The sequence below is a fragment of the Rattus norvegicus genome, chromosome 2, assembly GCF_036323735.1.
Source record: "Rattus norvegicus strain BN/NHsdMcwi chromosome 2, GRCr8, whole genome shotgun sequence".
Classification (NCBI taxonomy): Eukaryota; Metazoa; Chordata; class Mammalia; order Rodentia; family Muridae; genus Rattus; species Rattus norvegicus.
In genome coordinates this window covers 104,564,907-104,583,916 of record NC_086020.1, presented here as the reverse complement: position 1 = coordinate 104,583,916, position 19,010 = coordinate 104,564,907, and the positions used below count along the sequence as shown (strand labels likewise).

At 41.7% G+C, this 19,010-nt stretch overlaps 1 protein-coding gene across 6 annotated transcripts in view; it reads left to right on the top strand.

The window, feature by feature from the left end:
* The first annotated feature begins 878 nt into the window (after positions 1-878).
* Positions 879-19,010, top strand: part of Gyg1 (glycogenin 1) — a 42,112-nt gene continuing 23,980 nt past the window's right edge. For 2 of the 6 annotated variants that reach the window (XR_010063663.1, XM_017591132.3), the window contains exons 1-4: positions 879-1,150; positions 3,279-3,414; positions 6,492-6,666; positions 6,917-7,079. Coding sequence is in view for 5 of the 6 variants with exons in the window: in XM_017591132.3 (XP_017446621.1) it covers positions 1,144-1,150; positions 3,279-3,414; positions 6,492-6,666; positions 6,917-7,079 (481 nt within the window). In the remaining variant the exon portion in view is untranslated. 6 annotated transcript variants of the gene reach the window in all.

Below are 19,010 nucleotides of genomic sequence, written 5' to 3'. Positions count from 1 at the left end.
TTTACCTTAAGGATCTCACTACTTTCTGGGGACTGGGGCAGGTGTTATGGAAGAATACTGAATTGCATATCATTAGCCAATGAATTATCAAAATTCAGAGTAGTTTCTGATGATGTATGCTTTTGAGCTATTATAAAGTTGGAGATCGGAAGTTCAGCAACGACTATAAGTTGAGGACTATTTTGAGGACTGCAGTGCTACCTTTTCCTATTTTTCAGTTATCTGTTTCCTGCTTTGAATTGATATTGCCACCGTTCATTATTGAGAAAAGATTTGCAGAGCACTGAACCACCTTTGCTGTGCTTGGGCTGAGTGGGTGGGATGGAGAATTCTGTGTGCAAGGTGTGGCTACATTAGAAAGCAATTTCTCAACTTCCCTCTGAAATGACAAATTGACCTTCAAGATTTGTGAAATAGATGAACCGAAATAACTGAATTACCAAAGCAGAATTACCGGAACTTACTACCCTTTATCCAGAACCAGTATGCCAAAGGCACTGGGGCGTTCTATGACAGAATGTTGATCTGAAACTGCTAGGGTCCAAATCCTACCTCCCCTCTTATGGCTTATTATATAGCAGAGTAACTTTTCTGAGCCCTGGTTTCTCCTACCTACAGGTATATGGCCATATGTAATCCCTATTCCCTTGACTTGGTAAGAGGGTCTTAACTACCTGATAAAACCAATGATAAGATTCTAAATATTTGGCAAATACCTATTTATTTTTAGGTTAATGCCACAACACCATTGTGACAGTTTCCAGTTAACATTCTCTTCTATTTGAACAGGTTAAATGAATACTGTAACCTAACCGGAGTGACTTTCCAGGAGTCTCTGTTAGTTGAAAGTTCATTACCCTTCCTTTTCTTGCCACAGGCTGTTTAGCTCTGCCCGCTTCCTTTCCCAGGCTCTAGAACGAACCCCCGCGGAGCAGTCCCCAACAGGTGTCCCCTGGGCACAACAGCCCGCGGGTCCCCAAAGCCGCCCTGCCCGCAGTGCGCACCGGGGAGGATGCGGCCTGGGCTTGAGCCTGCGCGGCCACGTGACGGCCGCTATAAGAGCTGCGGGCTGCGGACTCCCGCCCTCCCTGCTGGCCGCGGTCACCTACAGGCGCCCGGCTCCTCCGACCCACCGGCCACACTATGACAGGTACGTCCGCGTAACCGGGTCCTGCGGCGGGGCCGCCCCTACGCCCGGGAAGCTCCGGGCAGCTCGCGAACTGCCGTATTCTCTGGCTGCTGACCGAGTCGCGCTGCAGAGAGGCGGCTTCCGTCTCCGGCATCCGGGGAAGGCCAGGCGGGGTGGGGCGGCACGGGGCGTGCCGGGGTCGCACGGAGTCCAGAGGGGCTCTTGCCACGGGGAACAGCGGGCGCCCTGCGGAAACACCGGCTTGCGCGGCCCTGCTCTGGCCTCTACACTAGCCTCTACACTGAGCCTATTTTTAGGCCTCAGCGGCGGGTGCTGCTAGTCGGGAACCGGCTAGCGCCCCGGGCGGGCCTCGGTGCCACTTGTTGCACAGTGTCAGGCCCTAAGCAAATGAACCCCAGGACTGGGCACCAGAGGTAACCGGCCCTTCTGAAAGCGTGAATCTGTAGCCTGGGTTGTGACAGCAATTAACCCGCCATCTGAACGTTAAAGCACCAGATGTCAATTGGTCTTACCGTTCATTTGTAGGTGTTTTAGCCCGAGTTTATAACATCTGGCCTCTCCATTTGTTAATTTAACCTCAGAAAGCATAGTGTTGCTTCCTGTAATTTTTCAATCCTATTCATATTGCACGTTTCTCCACCTCCTCCTGAGGTCACTTTGGGGTTAACACATAATTCATTGTGCTCATTTTAAGCACTTCGGGGGGCAAAATGCTTTTGAAATGTTACTGTCTCCGAATGTTCTAAGAATAACGCAGACAAGTACCAGCCGAGGTTGATGGATGTAGCAGGTGTCATTACAGAGTATAATTGACTGGAGGTAGGGCATTCACGACTTTTTACATCTTGGTAGTATGTGGCTTGTTGTGAAAGATAGCCCTATTAGTGAAAATGGCTTTCAGGTGGGCTTCTGAGGAATGCACTGGATAAACAGGACAACCCACAACACTCTCCCTGCTCAGAGGAATTACCACTACTTCTAGCATCCACAGCGGAAAATGGGCAAGGGAAAATGAGGAAACCCGAGAGAGACAGTGACAAAGTCTCCTAACTCTTTTCATGGGCAGCTGTCCCCCACCCCCCCCCCCAGGTGACTGCTATAGGGCCTTAGTATCCCTACGCACTGTGGATACTCACCAGCTGCTAATGTTAAAGTCCCCTTTAGAGATGGTCCCAGAATGAGCTTGCAAGAAACCTGAAAAACATCTTAAAGGCAGATATGTATAGTGAGGACCCTTCAGTGGGAGAAAGAATACATGTCTGACTTCCTTTCTAGCTGGGGCTTTGGGAAGATTGGCGTGTATGTCCATGTTGTTAGGAGAGGAGGGGAGAATGGGAGAATGGGGAAGTTAGTATATGGCTTGTTTTCCCAGAGAAGTGAAGGCAGCTGGCCATGGTTTACACCTTTAATCGTAGTACTTGGGAATTGGAGACAGGGTTGTTGTTTGGTCAGCTTGGTCTATGCAGCCAAGCCCTAGCTCAAAACAGTAAAAGCTGGGGATGTAGTTTATCGGTAGAACACTTGTCTAACATGCAGAAGGTTCAGAAGCGTGTGGATTGGAAGCCCAGGGAAGAATGTGGATGAAGATAAGGAAAAGACGGAAGAAAGGGGATAGAGATGAAGAGACAGCGAGAGAGATTACTTAGAGTTGGCTTCTAAACTCACCAGTGGTGATTGGTCACTAAGAGGTAAGGCCACAATCTAGGCAGAAGCTTAGTTACTTTCTGGGGTGGTGGGTAAGAAGGATATTGCCTGGATGAAAATACCACTCATGAGGCCTCTTAAGAGTATGGAAGTGTGCTTCGTGACATTCTCATTATCAACAGTTTCCTCAGTCTCACTCCTGTGCTGGCTACAGTTTGCTCTAAGGATGTGTACAGACCTTAACTGGGACTTGAGTTTTGTGGTTGTTGGGACCGTCTTGAAGGTTAGCCGGCATTCCTGCTAAACTGCGGCTTTAGCCTGTTCCTAGGTAGATGACTGTGTGAGTTCTCCCACCAAAGGGGCTGCTGCTCCATGAACAGAGAGTTGATCTCCGAGGAGATGATTTTGCTGAACTGTGGTATGAGAGGACACCTGGGGAAAGTTCTTGTCCAGCTGAGATATGCTTCTTTTTCTTTGTATTAAGATCAGGCTTTTGTGACGCTCACCACAAACGATGCCTATGCCAAAGGGGCGCTGGTCCTGGGCTCATCTTTGAAACAGCACAGGACTACTAGGAGGACGGTTGTACTCGCCAGCCCACAGGTTTCAGACTCCATGAGGTAAAGATTACCTGCCTGTCCATCTCCTTGTCCTCAGGACACTAACACTCTTCTCCCTTGTACCAGTAGCACTGAGCCCACACCTTCCTAGGGAACTGAGCACTAAGACAGATAATCAGTGCTAAGGTAAAGATTACAGAATTTGACATTTCTTCCTAGCTTTGGGGAGATGTCCCAGGATTCCTCCAAGGAGGTTCTATTCTGTGGTCCATCTTCCTGAGTCCATCTCAGGATGGGAAAAGAACTGCCCACTCACTGAGTCTTCTGAGGGGGATCCTGCCAACGTCTGTCTGTCCTCTCTCCCTTTCTTGTCCTTTCCCCAAATGAAGCTAGGATTGTGTTGTTTCCTGTAAACAAGGTAACCTTCAGGTGCTATTGAACTATTTTCATTCCTGGATGACATTTGTCACCTAGTGACCTTTATGTATGAGAGAATAAAGTCCTTAGTATTAGTCTTTCTGAAACTATTACAGAATGTGTTAGGGGACACACGCTGAGAAGTACAAGCTGCTGATTGATTGGAATAGTTCATTTTGAGTTTTTGGAATTCAATTTTGCAATATCTGGGTACTCAATTTAAAAACATTTTGGTGCTCCAGAAGCTTTGTGTTGTCTTATTTTTACAATCTCCTAGCCTTCTTAGAAATTGAGAATACCTTACATGTTTTAAATGTAAACATAGGCTGAGAGCCTTTAAAAAATAAGGCATTATACATAATGTACATATACATATATTTATGTATCTTCCACATTAATGAAATTGATCCTACATGGCTCTTTGAGAAAAGTGCCTCAAACCCTTTCTCCTGATATATCCATTAGTGAGGATTGTGTAACACCCAAATCTAGTCTCAGATCCCAATACTCAATATAGTCACTGGTGCCATTTCTTATTTAAAAAAAGACAAAGGTTACTCAACTAAAATGTATTTGTTATCTAGCTTATCTAACTCAAGAGATGAAATGCAACGCCAGTTTTTCTTCTGTTCCATGTTTCTCAGTAGGTAAATGTTTGTATCATTCATTTTTCCTCTAGCTAGGTATAGTGTCTGTGTCATTAGTGAGGACATCACTAAAGACATGGAAACCTGAGTTCGGTACCTATATAAAAATCTGGGCATCATGGTGGTGTATGTCTGTGATCTCATCACCAGAGAGACAGAGTTCGATCCCTAGAGTTCACTAGTCGGCCATCCTAACCTAGTCAGTAAGTTCCAGGTCCCAATGAGAAAACATTTCTCAGAAAATAAAAACAAAAAAATACCAAGGCATATCATTCCTGAGAATGACCAATGACTTCTGCACGCATGTGATCTCATGTGTGTGCACTGGAATGAATGAGTGTTCTCTCTCTCTCTCTCTCTCTCTCTCTCTCTCTCTCTCTCTCTCTCTCTCTCTCTTAGATAAATTCTCTCAAACCAAAATGAGCTTCTCATCATGGCAAGTGTTAAACACTTAAAAGCAGTTATACTGGACTCTAAAACAATAATGATCTCCTAGTTAATTCTTTTAATTTCTTTTCTTTCATTGGATATTTTATGTCTTTACATTTTAAATATTATCCCCTTTCCTGGTTTCCCCTTAGAAACCCTCTCCCATCCCCCTTTCCCCTACTTCTATAAGGGTGCTTCTCCACCAAACCACCCACTCCCCCCTTACCACACTGGTAATCAAGCCTTGACAGGAATAAGGTCTTCTGCTAACATTGATGTCTAACAAGGCCACCCTCTTCTACATATGAGGTTGGAGCCATGAGTCCCTCTGTGTGTACTTATTGGTTGGTTTTTAGTCCGCTGGGATCTATGGAGGGAGGTCTGGTTGGTTGATAATTGCTGTTCTTCCTATGGGTTGCAAACCCCTTCAGTTCTTTCAGTCCTTTCTCTAACTCTACCATTGGGGTCCTTGTACTCAGTCCAATGATTAGCTTTAGGGCAGTTGTCTAATTTGCTTTCATTTGCTTTAATGAACACCATGACCAAAAGCAACGTTGGGAGGAATAGTTTTATTTTTGGCTTCCAACTGACAATCTGTCATCATCCGGGTAGGAGCTCCAGGCAGGGATCTGGAGGCAGGAACTGAAGCAGAGGCCATAGAGGAACACTGCTCACTCTCTTGATTTCCATGGTTTGCTTACTCAGGACCACCCTGAGTAAAGTGCCCAGGAATGGCACCATCTACATAGGTCTAGGCCTTTTACATCAACCACCAATCATGAAAATGCCCCCAGAGACTTGCTTATAGGCCAATCTGATGGAGACATTTTCTCGAATGAGGCTGTCTCTTCCCAAATGACTCTACCATGTGTCAAATTGGCAAAAACCTAACCAGTAGAGATATAAACCTTCAAGAAATTCTCGATTTATTGCTCTAGCAGAAGTGATTATTTATAGGCTTCATCTCATATACAGATATTATCCAGCATCACTTATTTAAAACATGCAAAAGTCAGTCAAGCCAATTCCAAAAGAATCTCATTGTCAAACACATGGGCTAGGACAGAGATACATTCTTAACACATGTTACTTATATGTTTCAAAGGTATTTTCCCATTTAAAAAAATACAAGGCAGATGGTTCTTGACAGTGACTAATGACTTCTGCATGCACATGCCGTCCTGCGCTTGAATTAAAAAAAAAAAAAAAAAAAACACCAAGGCAGATAATTCTTGAGAGTGACTAATGACTTCTGCATGCACATGCTGTCCTGTGTGTGAACTCAAATGAATGAGAGCACAAAATTAACTAAATTTTGAATTTTAGTTCATTTTGAACATTGAAAACTCTTATACGTTACATTGAGCTTACCGGATATACTCTCAGAAGAGAGAAAAGTTCTTCTATGATAATGTCTTGTTAGGTAGCACTGTAAAGTTATCATTTCTTATGGAATTAACTACATGTGCACATGAACACAGTTTTTTCTGAAATGCATAAAGGCAGGTTTAAGCGGGTATTCTATGCCAAAGCACACTGTCTTGTGATTGGTAGGTTGTGAAGTAAGGGAATAGTCTTAAAGTAAGTGTATCATGTGCTATGGAAAAGAGTATATGTGATGCTTTCTGGAACTTATTTTTACAGAAAAGTTTTAGAGACTGTCTTTGATGAAGTCATCATGGTAGATGTCTTGGACAGTGGTGATTCTGCTCATCTAACCTTAATGAAGAGGCCTGAGTTGGGCATCACGTTGACTAAACTCCACTGCTGGTCACTCACTCAGTATTCCAAATGTGTGTTCATGGATGCAGATACTCTGGTGAGTGTGGCTTTAAGGGCTGAAAAGATGTGCATAGTAGTGGAGACCTGTTACTCATTTGAGAAATGCTGCCAAGACATGACAGATAAAGCCACTATCAGGAGTGCCAAGTGATGGAGAGTAATTCTAGGCTGCCATATAGCTGTCCCCATCTTTTGTGTTGGGTAAAAGGAAGGACACCCTAGGAAGGGTGTGCCATGGCAAAAGCATTCTTGTAATGCCTTTCTTTGTCTTTCTCCTTGAAAATCAGGTTCTCTCAAATATTGATGATCTTTTTGAAAGAGAAGAATTGTCAGCAGCACCAGACCCAGGGTGGCCTGACTGTTTCAATTCTGGAGTCTTTGTCTATCAACCCTCAATTGAAACGTATAACCAGCTGTTGCATCTTGCTTCTGAGCAAGGTAGTTTTGATGGTATGTACCTGCTATCCTGCATTTGATAAGCGACTAGTAAGTCTCTCTATACATTTCACTCTCTTCTCTGTCTCACACACACACACACACACACACACACACACACACACACACACACACACACACCTATGGCTGCATCAAAGTTACCTAAACTAAGATAGACACTTTTTGTGCCTGTTTGTTTATAACAGGGTCTCACATGGTCCAGACTGGCCTCAAACTCACTGTGTAGCTAAGGATGACCTTGATCCCCTGTCTCTACCTCCCCAAGTGGTATTCATCACAACTGGGTTTATTGTTTACTGGTGGGATCAAACCAAACTTCAGTCATGCCTCGTAAGTACTTCTCCAGATCCAGGCAGATGCTTAAGTGACTTTTTCTTATCTAAATTACAGTGAGTTTTTAAAAGCTGAGAAAAGACTACAGAATGACACACTTCTGTCTTAGGGCTAAGCTCAAGAATAATGGCAGCTTGCTTGTTTTGAATACGTGATACCCTGGATACAATCCCTAGCACTGAATTAAACATAACTTCTGTTTTTAAACCTGAGTAAACCTCAAAAGTGTTTGGCACCCATTGCTACCAAGGATGCAGTGTTTTGTGAATTAGAACTTAAGAAAACAGCCTGATAACTCAGAAAACAAGTTTATGTGAACAGTCTCTACTTCCAAAGTCTCACTTTCTATAAAGCTATGTGTTAAGTAAAATGGTATCCTCACAGCTGACGAGTAGAGTGTTGACTAAGTTGGGAGCATTTACTTGTGCCTGTGAGTATGTCTAGAGCTGTACATAACGTAGGCCCATGTGGGTCTCTGCAAACCCTAGGACATGCAGTATAATCCAAGCAAGACAAGAATAAAATATGGTTTAATACAACCGAGTAGCCGGCGTTGGTCCTAACTTATAAAGCCCGACACTGGATAGTTTATTTTAGGCATGCTTAAGTAGAGTACAATTTGGAAAAAAGTTTCCTGGTGTAACACAATCCAAAGTGCACAATAAGGGATAATTACATTGAGGCTCCTTTCAACATGCTGTCACTTCTTCCATGAAGATAAGTTCTATAGATAGGCTACAAGTGTTACCTTAAAAGGGCCTAGGGAAGGCTCTGATGTGGTCTCGGTCATACAGATAGCACAGAGGTCATCTAGACCATTAACCTTCATTTCCACCCTTCGGGCAGGAAGCAGGTTCTACACCGCTTCCTCTGAAGAGACAACCCTGAGTGTGGTCTCCTCATGCTCTCTGTGAGCACGAGGACCTTTGTGCTCCCAACAGGCCCCCGTGTCTTTCATTTTTCTCTCTTTTCTTTTTATTCCTGGTGTTGGATCTTGAACCTAGAGCCTTGAATGTGTTAGGCAGCTCATCAGTGGGGAATATGGCCAGCTGAATTAGTAGGTGTATTTCTGTTTCAGGCCAGTGTTTTAAATAATGTCAGAAACCTCACAAGACAAAGCCAACAGTGACCATGCAAAAGCAGTCCCTTTTCAAACTGCTGGTAGTGGTTCTTTAGAAAAGGTAGTCTACTTAGTGCAGACAGAATGGACGCCCTCCATAAAACCTGTTCAGTGGTGACTCAGTATCAGACCTTTGACACTGTGCCAGAGTCACAAGCAGGAAACGGGGATGGCCAGAGGCCTGGGCACATTAGCAGATGCCTGCTTCAGCAGCTTCTTTCTTCCTAAGAACCTACCTTTGATTTGAAGTAAATGGGTCTTTCAGAATAAGCTGAGCCAGGCTTTCTCATTAAGATTCAATGCTGATTATCAAAGATTCATTCTTAGGTCCAGGGATGTGGCTCAGAAGATAAGAGCATTTGAGATGCAAGCACAGAGCCCTGTGTTTGCATCTACATCACCCACGTAAAGGATTGGCCCGAGATCCCAATGCTAAGGGTTTGGAGGAAGACACACACAGATTCATTTCGGTTAACTAGTTAGAGAAGTTTAAACACCTTAAATGTCTCAAAGGTTAAGTGGAACATTTGTTACATTGCTGAAGTCAAGCTTGAAACTTCATAGCATTTCAAGCTATACATATGAGGTTATTTCTCAAATTCTGTATAGTTATTTGCCTGAAGAGTTGGGATTTACAGCTCTTTATAATCTCATTGCAAAGAATAAGGATGGCTAAGTTTCACTCTTATTTTAATATTTGGCTTTTTAACATCCTGTGCTAGTAGTTTTCAGCTAGGAATGAGTCTGTGTTGTAACCCCTGCCCTCGCCCCCATCCAGAACCAAGAAGTGTGTGGCTACTTCCAGAGAATGTGTTTTCTTGAGACAGATTGTTCTCATGTATCTAAACTACTTATGAAGCCCAGGCTGGCCATAAACTCATAATCATCCTGCCCCAGCCTTCCAAATTCTGCTTGGACACATTTGGCTTAGCTGAGGGAAGCCACTGCTTACTGGCACCTGAAGGGTAGAAGCTGCTGCTGCTGCTGCTGAATGGTTTGTAGTACAGAGGAAAGCTCCTCACAGTGAACTACCCAACCTACCATGTCAGCAGTGCTGAGGACAAAATGCTCTGTTCTATGCCTGTGCTTTCCGTGCTGTACCTATAAGGAAGTACAATTAGGCTGGGGAGAGTTCTCAGTGGGTAAAGCACCTGTCCTGCAATTGTAATAACCTGAGTTCAGTTCCTCAGGAACATGTAAGAAACTCATGGGAACTAAGAGTGCTGGACGCCTTGTGTAATCCAAGCAACAGGGGACCAGACCCAGGAGGATGTCTGAAACATATTGGCTGGCCAGCCTAGCTTAACTGAAGAGCCTCAGGATCAGTGAGACAAAATGAAGGTTAGGTGGCATACAGTCAAGGAACATACTAAGTGTCAATCTTGAACCTCCACATGCATGTGGCATGTACATATTAATGACTACAACACACAAGCACACACACATACACTTACACTGTCTTGCTTAAGCAACTTGAAGAAAATTATCTTAACTGTTCACTGGGACCAACAGATAAGAGGGTGCCCCTTTACTGGCACGCTTTTAACTGATACTATTTTGTTCTCATAAACAGGATGGAAATGTGCTATTATCCATGTTTAAGCATGTGGAACATTGCTGAACCTTACCCTAGTTAGTTGCCTTAGCAAAAGTAGAAGGCAGTGATTTTAGCAGAACGCAACTGGGTCTCAACCTTTGCCGTAGGCAGAGCTTGTTCCATTTCCTGTAATTGAAGGAAGTTTAATCTTCCCAGAAGCTTAAACCACTCTGAAGTTTAGAATACGAGTAAAATTCTAAAATATATATGATGGCCTACCAGCTGCTCAAAAGCCACATGATTTTCATCAGCTAAAGGAATTCTAGCTTCTAGTCTAGTGGCTAGGAGTTCGGATCCCAATAGTCACATGCCATATTAAATTATTCAGCGTACAACCAAAGAAGAGAAAATGAGTTAACAGCTAGCAGCCAAGAGGCGCTGTGCATTATGGAGGCCCTAGTCATGGAGGGCCCATTGTTAAGCAGCTTGAGTGTGTGCAGTGTTCCTCTGGAAAGTGTTTCTTCCGCTCTTTCAGTCAGAACTTGAACCACTGAGCTTCTCCTATGCTGCAATATGGTTCGTCATTTAACTGCAGCTTTCCAGACACTGGCCTTCTTTTCATTTGCTCCCGGCAAAGGAATGAGTTTTCTCTGGTGTTAAAGGTTAAAAAAAGAAAAAAGAAAAAAAAAAAGCCAAGCAGTTGGCTGTTCAACATGTTTCAATTCAATAGAAGAATAAACCAGATACTCTTAGCTAAAAAGCTTTTTCCACATGAGGTGTGTGTTGCTGAGTTTCATAGAGCAAGGATAGTTGTCTCTGTACCTCAGGAGCCTGCCCTTCTCTGCAGGGATGTATAGTCACTCGCTTGGAGTAGCACCTGCGTGACAGCAATTACTGGGGCTTAAACCTAATACCAGCAATAAACAACTTTCTGGTGGCAGTTTATGATTTGTCTCAAAATTTTAATATACTTTATAGTTTCTAAAAATTAAAAATATGTATATAACGTTTCAAGGATCTATTTATTTTTATGTGAATGAGTATCTTGTCTGCATACATGTGTTCCTATGCCCAGCTAGATCAGAGAGGCCTTCAGAGCCCCTGGACCTGGCGTTACTGATTGTTGTAAGTCACCTAGGTCCTCTGCAAGAGCACCAAGTACTCTTGTCTACTGAACCATCTCTCTATCCCAGTATATAAACATATTTTTAACGTTGTTGCTTGGCATGACAGCACACACTTTAACAGGAAGGGGCACAGCTCTGAGTTCAGCCTTGTCTACATAACAAGTTTCAGACCAGCTAGAGCTGCACAAATAAAATATTTGTTGTTGCTAAGGTGTTAAGCCATGGGCATGGAGGCAAACATTTTCAGATACTCCTTTCTCTTGTGCACATCTTCTAACACTCACAGGGTGCCCCTTCTCCTTTCATATATATTTATCAGGGCCTCGAGTATCAGCAGTGTCAGGTTGCTGCCACAGAAAGCTTGTTAGCAGATCATTGTATCTGTCTGAGTATCTTCAAAGTCCTGCTTAATCTCTTGGTCACATTCAAAAGATTGGAGCCTGGTGTCTCTGACAAGCCACATGGGCTGCTGATGGCTGAGCTTTTGCAGCTGCTTTTAAAGCCCTTCTAATGAGAAGGAATGTGCCTGCTATTCTTCTAATCATCAGCCTTCAGTCACATCCCTCACCAATTGCCTCAGGCCAGGAGAAGCATCCTAATATGGCAAACCAGGCTTGACTTCCCTTTCTTCCCCCAAGTGTCTGAACTAATCAGAATTTACAACTAGAGACAACATACTTCATTTGTGACTAGCATCTATTTTTCCTTAGGGGCAAGTGTTAAGTCCGAGTTCCTATAAAGTTTTGTGTATTTTTAAATTATTTTGAAACTGCTTCGTTGTTGAAAGTTTCCTGAAAAGTTGAACAATAGCTATTGTGAAAGTCCATTAGATTTTGTAGGATGATGAACAGACATTTCAGAGGAAGATGAAGTTCAGGGATATTAACTAAAGAAAGATCATGAACTACAGGCATTCCTCGGGGTGAAATGAAGCTGACACACTGGCCTGCACAAGTCTGCACAAGCACTGGAATGAACTTTCTTTCCCCTGCATCTCTAAAGTGTCCTAAGTTAAGGCTGCTTATGTATCTATACATCAGTCTGAAAACTCATTACAAGAATTAATATTGCCCAGTCTGGAGTGCCCTATTGTTTATTTAATCTTAATAGTTGCTTTAATAATTGTAATAAAAATACCCTACATTTTTAATTTGTTTACTAGAATATTTGCGGCAGAATATTAGATTTTATTTTACTTTAAGCTGAATCCAGGATCTGTAATAAAGTTGGTTTCTTTATTCTCCTTGATATCCTTAGAATTTGATAATGTTTTACAGATTTGGTGTACCTTCTCTAATCTTTGTAGTTAATCTGGCTTTGTACTGAACTTACCCAACAAAAGAAGGGAGGACTGAGGCATTTCAAAGTAAATGAGGATGTGCATGATTTTTCTGAAGACTTTTTTCTTCTTTATACTCTTGATCCGTTTTCTTAGCCATCTGTCTGCCGTTAGCTTTGCAACAAGAGAAATGAAGACCCTGTGAGAAACAGGAGGAGGAAGGAACTAATGGGTTATGTGCCTGTAGATTCTAAACTGAACTGTTCTACATTCTCATTTCTCCACGGACGTGAGAGACACAGTCATGCAAGTACATGTCATGTGCACTCATTGCTAAAAGTTCAGGACAGCAACTTTCCTATTGGTTCTGAGCTGATGGCAGAGCCAGGTGTGACCGGAGTCTTTCTCAGTTCTGCCTTGGCATACCAGAGGAGGACTAGAAGACTGTTGCTATCGCAGTGGTCGGCCGTTTTGTTGTTTCTTTCCCAATTAGTCCACACTGAAACATTCTCTGGAATAAATTCTGAGAATGATTATACATGAAAAAAATCCGTATTACCTTTTTCATTTTATGGATCAATTTCTTAAAATTCACTTCGCTGAGTAGAAAGAGCAGCTAGTGCCTTAATAATTTTACAGATAAAGTGAAAAAGAATCAGGTCTTTTGCAGCTGTGTTTCTTCCCTTCTGCTTTGCAGAGTCTGAAGAGATTTCATTTTGCCTTAGACTGGGAAATGTGTCATTCTCAGTCAGCAGCTGTCAGTGCTCTCCTGCTGTTCTTGGGTGTCACTGACTGCCCTCACCTGTGTTCCTATCAAGTCCGCTGACTTGTTATTTCAAAACTTACCTTCACCTCTCATTTAAGCAGGATACCAAATTGAAGGAGCAAGACTAGACCTAAATAACACAGGTTTGGATTTCTACCTCTCTAAAGCTTACAATATTTGAGAGCTTGTGGGTTTTGACAGGCAGTTATGCAACCATGGTTCTGTCGGGATCAGCTTTCTAAGGAGACCCTGACCAAGATCCCTGCCTTAGACTGGGAATGTGTCATTCTTGCTAAACTCAATGTTTTGTGGCATGTATGCAATATAAATTGAGAATTTTTTAAGTGAAAAGAGCTATATAGCATGGAGTGTTAAGTTCTTGGTTTGAATGGATTAAAGCCAGTGAAATGCAGGAATGCTAGTGCCAAGTGCCTAGATTTCCCTAAGCCATGTAGGGTTAATCCACTGATGCCTAGTAAACCTCATTACTCTAGAGGTAAAAGTCCCATCTCCACTGTCCCCAGAGCAGTATTACCTGTCATTTAGTAATCTTTGGCCTGCTTCTGTGTGCAGCAGTGATGGCATCTTCCAGATATAATATAAAAGCCAGCTTTGGGGATTAAGTTTTATGTTATTTTAGTGCCTGACTGATAATAGTTGGAAATTATTTACTTAATTTTGCCCTCCTTCTGAATTAGGAACCATTTGAGAGTTGGGCCTTCTCATTTATCATATGCATTATACATATACCAAACATAAAACTTTATGTTCAAGTATCCCCGTTTACTGTGTTGAGTTGGCACTGTACAGAAATTAACAGCCATATTGGTCTAGAAATGTTGAACTTAAGTTTTTTCCATTTGTACAGGGGTAACACACTGTATTAAATATGTAAGGTCTTATATACGTGGGTTTGATTACAAAAACTAATAAAGTATTCTCTAAATTAAAAAAAGAACGAAACAATTGGAGATACTCATGCAATATACAAAAAAAACTTTATGTTCATTAGAGAAATTTTTAATTGTGTACACACATTGATATAGTAAATTTTAAAAGGAGTCTTCATCTGAAAGACTATGGACCAATGCTCCTCAACTTTCGTGTGTGTGTGTGTGTGTGTGTGTGTGTTCACATGGGAAATGAAAATGGATTCTGATCTGAAGGACTAGGCTGAGAGTCAACATTCTGCATTTCTATCATGCTCTTGGGTAGGAACTACTACGCTATTTCAACCTCAGTCATAAGTGAGGAACACAATGGTAAGAATATTCTTATGGAAGAGATAGTGGCACTGTTGCTTAATCTAGAATCAATTCATACCTTCCTCTTAGACAATGACCAAGCGATCTACCAAAAACTGGGCAGTCCCAGAAACTAGACAGTATTGGGCACATGTACAAATTTCAGAGGCAACATTCCCTGTCTGTAGAACCAATAGAACCAATGTCTTCTTGTGATGTGTCCATGCTTACCAGGCTCATGACCCTACTCAAAAGTGTTAGGGGGCTATAACGTACCAGCTTTGAGCGGCCTAGTGGAAGGGTGATACAGAACTGGGTATTTGTTTTTGTTGCAAAACTGGAGCCACATGTCTCTCATTTCATTTTCTTGCTCTCTGCCTCCTCTATGCTGCCATATTCCAGCTTATCAGATCACAGCTAATGGTGATCACTGCTAATCATGTCTGTCATCAGGTCTGAAATGACTGAGATTTAAAGTTCCTTAATGTGCAAGATTAAATCAGAATGCCTCTAAGCCTGACTAAAAACACTGGACAAAATCTGGTTTGTTTTCGTTTTTGATAGCAGAAATTCAGCAATCTTCTTTGCAACTGTGTGTGTTTTGTGATACAGGTATGCCTGCGTGCACACTCTGCTTTGAACACTGATTTAATATTTCTAAAAAAAAAATTATTTTTCAGATCTAAATGATACTTCAAAGGAAAAAAAAGCCTTACTGACATTGCATATAGATCTTTGTAAAGTTTATGTATCTACCTTACTGAAATGTTAAACTATGTGTTTGAAAAAAGATGACAGGATCTCCAGACTGCTTAAGTAAAGGCATTGTCTAAAGGCAAGCATGGTGTCACACACCTGAAACCATAGCACTTCCAAGGAGGAGATAGGGAGAACAGAAATCCAAGGCTACCTGACTCCAAAGAAAGTTCAAGAACAGCCTGGCGTACATGGGACACTGTCAAAACAGTAGATGGTACTTACTTCCCTTTATAATTCACTGGGGATTAACAGTGAGGTGTTGCAGTGATATGATGGAGTCAGTAGTTATAGTACTTACTGAGCATTTCAGGTCTGCCAGTGTGATGTACAGACACCTCTGGTTCACCAAGGCAACCTTATTGCCACTATCCTTACTGTTTCCTGGTGCCTAGGGCCCCTCACTCAGCTAATGAGCTCGGGATACTGGTGGGGGGGGGGTGCGCCGGACAGAAAGCAGAAGCCTTTCGTGACCACTAGCCTATGGCTGCACAAGGCCAGCAGCAATGAGTCCTCTTTCCCAAGCTCACATCGATTGGACTTGGACATGAGAAGTTCTCGTCAGGCCTCAATTTTTGGGTGCTTTATATACATGGTCAATATTTATTTTAAGCATTGTTTTTAAGGGTCTTATAATATTCCATAAAAAGACAGTAGAAGGGCTGAGGATGTAGCTCAGTGGTAGAACGTTTTTATGGCAAGCACAAGGTTCTGGGTTCCATCCCTAGGCCTGCCAATAAACAAAACCACTGGTCCGGACAAGTAAGTGGTTTTCTAAAGTTCAAAATAAAAGCTACTGCTTGTATTGTCTGGGGATACATATGTAGTAAGACAATTTGGAGTTTTATTTATGATTATTTAACTTAATAATTACCCACAGGGAAGGGGCAATGAGATTGGATGGATGTGCCCTCACAGAACACAGAATACAATATCCATGCTCTTGAACTGGATGTGTAGAGTTGTATTAATAGTGATTTATCATCTATGTATATACTTTTCTGTTGATAATAAGAACATATAAAGAACGCTTAGAAAGGTCTTAGACAATTCTCAATCCTGCTGCTTTGTATTGATATCTTTGAATTACAAAAAATAAAATAAGGGAAAATGAAAGAGAAACATCTATAGCACCAATCCCCTAATATCATGTTACTTTCATTTTTATTTTTATATATTTAATGTTTATATTGTATGTATACAGCTAGGTCTTTATAATAACAGTGCACAGGTGGTCTTTATGTTGGTTTTAATGGCATAATAGTAACTATGAATGATTAATACGTTCGTTTGCTACCCCTCCACTGGCATGACGCTATTTCAGCTTCTCTGATATGGCTGTTCTTGAATATCTTGAAGGTTTTTGCATTCATTCAGGAAATAGTTTTATATATTTATGACATTCTGTTATCTAGGGGGATGACAGTGATAAGAAAACAGAGCCAAAATTTCTGTCCTTGTGTAATTTAGAATCAAAATGAATAACAGTTTCTTACTGTATTTTGTATTTTAGTTACATTAACCCTTTATAACTTTTATATTTTTATATTTCATTCTGTGTTATTTTTTATATTGAGTGAATTGTAGATTCACATGGTGCTACAAGAAACAATAGAGATTCTCTAAACCCTCATCCATCTCCCTCAGGGACAACATCCTATATAACTATAGTATAGTACAAAATAAGGAATTTTAAATTGGTTCAGTCCACCAGGATTATTCTGATTTCATCAGTTTTACCTATGCACTGATTTGTATGTCTGTATGGATGTGATTTGTTCCATTTTATTACATGTATTCTTTGTTGTGACTACTACTATAGTCAAGAACAGAACAGACCCCTCATGAAACACTTTAGAGCCACAGCTTCCTCTCCTCTCTCCTGTTCTTGGCAGCCACAAATATGTCCTCTGTGCTTTTATTACTCCAAGGAGTTTATATAAATGGAATCATTCTGGTTTTTACTCAGCAGTATTTCTCTTGAGATGTATCCAAGTCCCATGCATCAGCAGTTTTCTCCTTTGTTCTGAGTGACTTTCTAATTATGGTTATATTTATGTACCTGTTGAATGTCATCTGGGTTATTTCTAGTTCTGCCCTTTAATAAATAAAGCTGTAATGATTGTTTCCTCAGTCTTTGTTTTGATAAGTATGTAGAAAAGACAATTAGTCAGACTATAGACCCCTGTCCTTGGCCATTTGTGTCTGTATCACCCATATTGATGATCTTTGGGAAACCCAAAATCTCAGAATGGTGTAGTGGTTTGGGTGTTATTATGTTATGCCTCAGAATATCTGTTGGTCTATACAGATAGGACCATCTTTTGTATTGATCTTTCATTGTAGAGCTTAGGGATACTGTTGACTAGGGGCCTATGCATGGCAGGGATTTACTTATTAGTTCTAGAGACTAGGAATGCCAAGGTCAAGATGAAGGCAGATAGTCCATAGGAAACCACATTCTGCGCTCCCACACCATCTTTTTGCTGTAACCTGAGATCTTGGAGGGGGTGAAGATCTTCCTAGACCACTCTGTTATGACAGAAATTCAGTCTTGGATCTAATCTCCTCTTGGAGATGAGGACTTCAACATGTACATTTGGGGATCATAACCATTCACTTCATTGCATCTTTGAAGCACCGAAGCATATTCTGTTCCATGTCTGATTTCCATTTCAATTGCTCATTGAGGAATGGGATCTGATCTATCAGAGGCTTTTCAATCAGAAGACTTTGTCCACAGATGTTCACTCAACAAACACCATTCATCTATCAACTGGATGGATGGTACTTAGAAAGAATAGGATATATAAAATAGGGACCAGGCACATTTGGATATTAAATGCAAAGATCCAATCTTACTATTTTTTCTTAAGGTCACTCAAATATCCATAGTTTTAAAATCTTCTAGTCCAAAGGAAACCAAATAGCACAGATAGACTATTGATAGGGCTCTTCGAATGGTGAAAAAGAATTCTGGATCTTGACACAAAGTAGACCTAAGACAGGATTGAAATACATGGATGCTAGCCTCACACTTAAAGTATACTTATTTGGTCCATTACCATATCACACATACACATTCACCCTATGTGTCTCTCCACACCACACACACACAGGCCCCATGTGTCTCCTGTGACACACACACACACACACACACACACACACACCCCTCCCCCACATCACACACTCCATATGGCTACTCAAGATTCTGACTCTGTGTGTTTTCTGAACTCTCAGAGGTTAAAATAGAAAACTCCTGGACTCAAATGAAGATTGTGTTTGGAGATTGTTTTTCTTAAATGTTTATTTAGGACTTAGGTTGGGTGCTTAGCTTTTTAGATTGATGTTTTGTTTGTCTTCCCTGCTTTGGTTGTTTGTTTGTTTGTTTGTTTGTTTGTTTGTTTGTTTTTGAGACAGGATCTCACTCTAGCCTAGACTAGCCTGGAATTCACTATGTGGCTCAGGCAGGCAGACCTTAAACTCATAGCAATCTTTGTACCTTAGCTTCCCCAATTGAGGAATTACAGGCCAAGAACTGAAATTACAGGCAAAAGCCACCATGCCCAGTTTATTTTCCTGTAAAATGAATCGTATGTCTTCACTTTCCAAGAAAGACATGGAGTCCAGGCCCCTAAGGGTACTTTACTGCTTCATGCATAACCTTACCCATAGACATGACAGGCCAATACATGGCCAGGGACCAAGTCAGCAGCACGCAGCTGATGGTTTGTCACTGTGCTGGCTACGGCGTGTGGAGTGT